This window comes from Prenolepis imparis, unplaced genomic scaffold, assembly GCF_030444845.1.
Source record: "Prenolepis imparis isolate NDT839.2.m4 unplaced genomic scaffold, iyPreImpa1.0 SCAF_57, whole genome shotgun sequence".
Lineage (NCBI taxonomy): Eukaryota > Metazoa > Arthropoda > Insecta > Hymenoptera > Formicidae > Prenolepis > Prenolepis imparis.
In genome coordinates this window covers 156,372-161,918 of record NW_028141215.1, presented here as the reverse complement: position 1 = coordinate 161,918, position 5,547 = coordinate 156,372, and the positions used below count along the sequence as shown (strand labels likewise).

Genomic DNA, 5,547 nt, shown 5'->3' with positions numbered 1-5,547 from the left:
CTCTCTTTTGGTTTTCTCCCGGGGATCGGGCTCCCTCCGCCCCCGGAGGGGGTTGGGATTCGGCCACGGTCCCCGAGAGAACCTCCTCGCAAGGGGAGGAGTCGTCCCCCGAGAGGAACGACTCTCCCCCCCCGCCTCCGAGGCGGGATCGAGGGAACACTGTTCCCCCGATCCCACCTCCTTCGCACAACTCCTTCCCGCTATCCTCTCGCCGCGGCTGCGGCGAATCTCCTTCGCCGGACGCCAGCCCTCTTGCGACGCATCGGGTCGGCGTCCGGGTCTTCCTCTCTCTCCCTTTCCGCCACCTCCTTCCGCGTTAGGACGTCCTCGCAGAAGGAGGCGACGGCGCTCCACTTTTCTTTGCTCTCCAGCATGGCCTTGACCATGCTGGAGAGCTGCAAATCTCCCCCTATTGCGTCGGTCAGGGCACGGCGCTGTTCCGCCCATGCTGGGCAGAATTCCACTGTGTGTTGCGCCGTGTCCCTGACCTCCGTACAGTGGTGGCACTTCGTCGTTGGCTCCCTCCGCGCCTTATCGTGCAGGTACTCACCGAAGCACCCGTGCCCGGTGAGCACCTGCACAATCCTATAAGAGAGTCCGAAATCTCTCGACAGCCAATCCGATAGAACCGGCTGAATTGCTTGGACAGCGCGCAGACCGGCCCTCGGTCGGAGTAGTTCCTCCGACCATCGTTCCACCGCGCGCTGTCTTGCCCGTTGCCGGGCCACTTCTGCCGCTTTCGGTGTCAGGGCCAGGCCCCGCCTGGTTATGAGACTTAACCCCATCAAAAGTTATGAGACTTGGGAAAAAAAGAAAAAAAAAAAAAAAGCTGGTTCAGAATTCATAACTTTTCATTCTGTGTCGATTGGAGTACACTTGTAGTGTATGATTTTCAAAAGTTATGAGACTTAAAAAAAAAAAAAAAAAAAAATCGTATAGTTCAAAATGCATAACTTTCGATTCTCCATCGATTGATATATACTTATTTTGTATTTTTTTTAATAACTACGCAACATTCAGGGACGAAAAAAAAAGAAATATTAATAACTCGAAAACAATAAGTCCTTTATAAAAAAGTCCTAATACTTTTTTGTAGGGCTCGAAGAGAGGAACAAGATAGCCCGTAACTGGACCTTGTATCTCCTATAGTTTTCGAGAAAGAAGAAATATATGCATATTTTCGAAAAAAAAAAAAAATTTGTTTTATCTGAGATCTTTCGATGGCGAACCCTATCCGACGCACCCCTTCCCAACTTCCTACGACGCACCGTTGATGAGATATTGCCACTTCCGGTTTTCGACTTTTCGGCATTTAAACTTCCGGTCGAACCGAACCCAAACCCGTTGACCCCACCCCTCTACGGAGCACCGTTCTCGAGATATCGCCACTTCCGGTTTCCGACTTTTGAGCGTTTAAACTTCCGGTCGTACCCTTTCCGATCCCGCAGACCCCACTCCCGTCCGACTTCTCGTTTTCAACATAAAAGGTTGAGTAGTTTAAAAAAAAAAAGAATTAAAATAAAAAAAAAAAAAAAGCGGCGACTCCTTAGAAGCCACCTGTGGCGTACAACAAAGAAGGCCGCCTCGCCAACTACGCAACGACCGACCGACACGTTCAATCCCGTCGATCCTTGACTGCGCAACGACCGAGCGACGAGCTGGATCCAGTCATTGTTAGCTGTGCTCTCGTAGCGAGAAGATCGTGCGAAGACGTGCTCCCGACGTTGACAGAGGTAAGCATTTATATTAACTTAAACTTTTCTCATTTAATATTTTTCTTGTTTTTAATAGTTAATATTCTGAAACAGTTCAAATAAAGAAATGGAACCTCGTGTAATGGACGAGAGAGTTTTCCAGGCGCACGAGCGCGGTGAATTTGAGTAAGTACAATAGACGGAACGATAAGTCTTCTTCTCCGTTTTTAAACAAATTTTGTATTAATTATTTTATTGTTCTTTCAGTTTCCAATTAAGAGCATTTGTCATTCCGGTGCGTATTATGACAATCTTGCCTGAACCGTCACCGGACAGTGACGATACTGTGTCAATATATTCGGACATGTCATTTTCGGACGACTTGGACGTGGAGACCGTTGTCGACAACAACGAGAACAACAACGACGTCGAGAAGGACGAAGACGTCGAGAACGACGACGTCGAGGACGACGACGTCGAGGACGACGACGTCGAGGACGACGACGTCGAGGACGACGACGTCGAGGACGACGACGTCGAGGACGACGACGTCGAGAACAACGACGTCGAGAAGAACGACGACGTCGAGGACGATGACGTTGCAGAGAAAAAACAAGAATCCGAATGAAATAAATTGAGTCCGGAATATTAAATAAAAAAAAAAAAAAAAAAGACTCTGTAAAGACCGTCCCCACCTCCTCGTGGTAAGAGTCGGGCAACGTAGAGAGCCTTCCTCAAGGCATCTCGACGGCTAACGGGGCTCCGGCATAATAATCACAAAACGGTACAAGTCTTGAACGAAAGAGCTCGACGAGACCTTTCATCCGAGACCTCGACGGCTCCTCCAGCTGCTTCCGTTCCCGAGATATTAACGAAAAACCATCTCTAGAGATAATTAAAAATTTAATATCTCGCGAACCAAAAGAGATAGATTGACGTTCCAGGTCTCGGACGAAAGGGCTCGACGAGACCTTTCATCAGAGACCTCGACGGCTCCTCCAGCTGCTTCCGTTCCCGAGATATTAACGAAAAACCATCTCTAGAGATAATTAAAAATTTAATATCTCGCGAACCAAAAGAGATGGATTGACGTTCCAGGTCTCGGACGAAAGGGCTCGACGAAACCTTTCGTCCGAGACCTCGACGGCTCCTCCAGCTGCTTCCGTTCTCGAGATATTAATGAAAAACTGTATTTAGAGTGTTACGTCCTGTGGACTGCACGATTCTTTTCTCCCCGATTTACGCAGATTCGCGTTCCGCGAACATATTAATTATAAGACCGAAATTAGTTATAAGAATTAAACGGAGAAAGACAGTGATTGTGAAACAACTCGATCGGTGAGATTACGAAACCTACACTTTGATCAATAAGTCATAGGTAATGTTGAAATATCACGATCGACACACGCTATCAGTAGACCAAAGATCGGAATTAGGAAAGAACTCTTCATACAAGGAAGCAATACGTTGCGCAAAGGGGATTAAACACCGAACGTATGACTATGAGTCACAAGAAAAGAGGACGCCCTTTGCCCTATAGGAAGGGCAGACGAATAGTATAAAAGCAGCGAATCTTCCAAGAACGTACTATTAATTCCGCCTACATCGTGGCAGTTACACACTTCTGGATCCTCGCATTAAACATACATTGTGACCATCGAGGCTCAACAACCAGCTATCAGTCAACCTACACCTTCGCCCACACCACTCGAAGGAATTATCGATCCTGAGGATCAACCTATAGCTGCCAACCCGCTCACCAAATAATATACAGCCAACAGTGAGTACTTTCATTCTTCTACGATCACGGAAGTGAATAAATCCCCGGAATCGCGACTAAACTTAATAAGTAGTGGAAATCGCTGCCCGTCGAGCATTGAAACGCGCTCTCCGATTGAAACGGGACGATCAAAAGCCAACGCGAATCCTCAACCGCCTCATAGCACATCAACGTTACACACACACTCATATATAATTGTTTATACATGTCCACAAATTCAAATGTCTAATTCTCCGAATATTATTAAGATTTTATTTTTTTTGAATAAATGATAATTATTTACATTACGCGAATTTAAAGTCTTATTTAAACCCCTGCGTTCCTTCATATATCCCCCGAGATCGCACAAGGTCCTATCCCGCGTAAAAGGGATTTAATTCCCTTACCGAAAAGAACCGACGAACGGACCCCTGAAATAAGCCAGGTAAAAGCGACTATCCAGTCGTTGACCTGCAAAAGGGCCAGACAGTCCGTTCGACCCGAAATCACTCCGATTTCGGGAAAACGCTGTTACGACCTTCGAGCGGCCTTTCCTTCGTGCAGGCCAGGACGTAACAGGAGTGATATATACATTATTTATGAAAATGACAGTCCTGATGGTAATAGATATTTACGAGAATTATATCAGAGTATAAAATACACACATATATAATGCGCAATATTTCTTATAACTCGTTTATCTTTGTAGCCGAAATGTATCATTTTCGTGATATCTATTAAAAAATAGTTTCACGCACACCGCGATTTTTCGGAATATATTATCTTTATACGGCCTTTCGCGATCCCCTATTCAGCGCTGATTTAATTACAGACTAAATATTAGCCGCCGACAGAGAAGGAGATTTTCATGGACATTACAACCGGTATTGTGTGGTGCGGACTAATAATAATCCAGCGCGGTAGAAAGAGAGGCCGGAGCGGAGCGCGTTTGAAGTACGTGTATTGTTAATGTATTGCGTAATTAGGTGCATTGCACGGTTAGGAACGGTAGAAATTCGGTTTCGCGCAAATTTTGCCCACCGCGCGATATTCACCAGGTAGGGTTGTTTTACCACGTTAAATCCACGCTCTACGCGCGGGATTGTGTTGCTCTCTTTGTCCGGGATAACTAACAGCCGCGTTGATGCGGACGTAGTCAAAGTTATCGCGCGAAGTATGCGCTAAATGTTTGATGCGTCACCCCTCTCTCACTCTCTGACCTCGTTCGCCATCCCGGGAGCTGATGATACGCGTCACGCTCGTGCGGAAAATAAAACAACGAGGTTTTTCCGTTTGTACACATAGACAGGCAAAACGCCGGAGTTCGAGATCTCGGTTATAGCTTGTAGGGAAAAATCTTTCAGAATCCGAAAGCCGCGCGGAGCAATCCTCTCGAGAGATCGGAACACACATCCGGCGATTAGGTTTTATATATCTCTCGTGCAAGCTCGAAAGCTGACTTTTCCGCGCGCGCGACCGTTTATTCCGGCTCCATGATCTTCATCTTTCTGTCATGACCGTAAAAGACACGCGGTAAAGCTGCAGAGGGAGGATTATGGAAAACTTGCTGAAACTCGGCCACTTTCCGTGATTGCGGCTACCGTTGGGCGCTGTCGTTGCTTCTTTTTCACGACTTTGTGGGTTATTTACGTCTTTCCGCGCGGGTTGTCGGCTATCTCGCCTCTTATCCCCTTGCTTTATGCTCTAAAAGGGGTGGAAGGAGCGAGAGGTGGAGGACGCAGGTGTAAGCTCGCCGAAAGTTTTCATTTCTCAATCTTTTCGTGAAACAACATGATCTATTACTATATTTCTCGAGAAGCTTGTACTATTTGATGTGCTAGGTATAGAGAAAGTAATATTGTTATTTAATAAAGTTTCTGTAGTTGAATTGTGAACATTTCTAATTATATCAGTATCATCGTTAACATTAACATTATTCGTTGGAGATAATACTTTCATAGGTGAATTAACCGATTGTGAAACAACATGATCTATTACTATATTTCTCGAGAAGCTTGTACTATTTGATGTGCTAGGTATAGAGAAAGTAATATCATTATTTAATAAAGTTTCTGTAGTTGAATTGTGAACATT

At 45.7% G+C, this 5,547-nt stretch overlaps 1 protein-coding gene across 1 annotated transcript; it reads right to left on the bottom strand.

Annotated features, from left to right (window-relative positions):
- Nucleotides 1-200: 200 nt before the first annotated feature.
- LOC145947255 (uncharacterized) lies at nucleotides 201-785 on the bottom strand. The gene has a single exon (XM_083057059.1). It carries the CDS (start codon nucleotides 783-785, stop codon nucleotides 201-203), a length of 585 nt encoding a protein of 194 aa, XP_082913185.1.
- Between the last annotated feature and the right edge of the window lie 4,762 nt (nucleotides 786-5,547).

Excerpts from the sequence above, each read along its gene's own strand:
- LOC145947255 (XM_083057059.1), bottom strand. The coding sequence starts at position 785 with ATGGGGTTAAGTCTCATAACCAGGCGGGGCCTGGCCCTGACACCGAAA.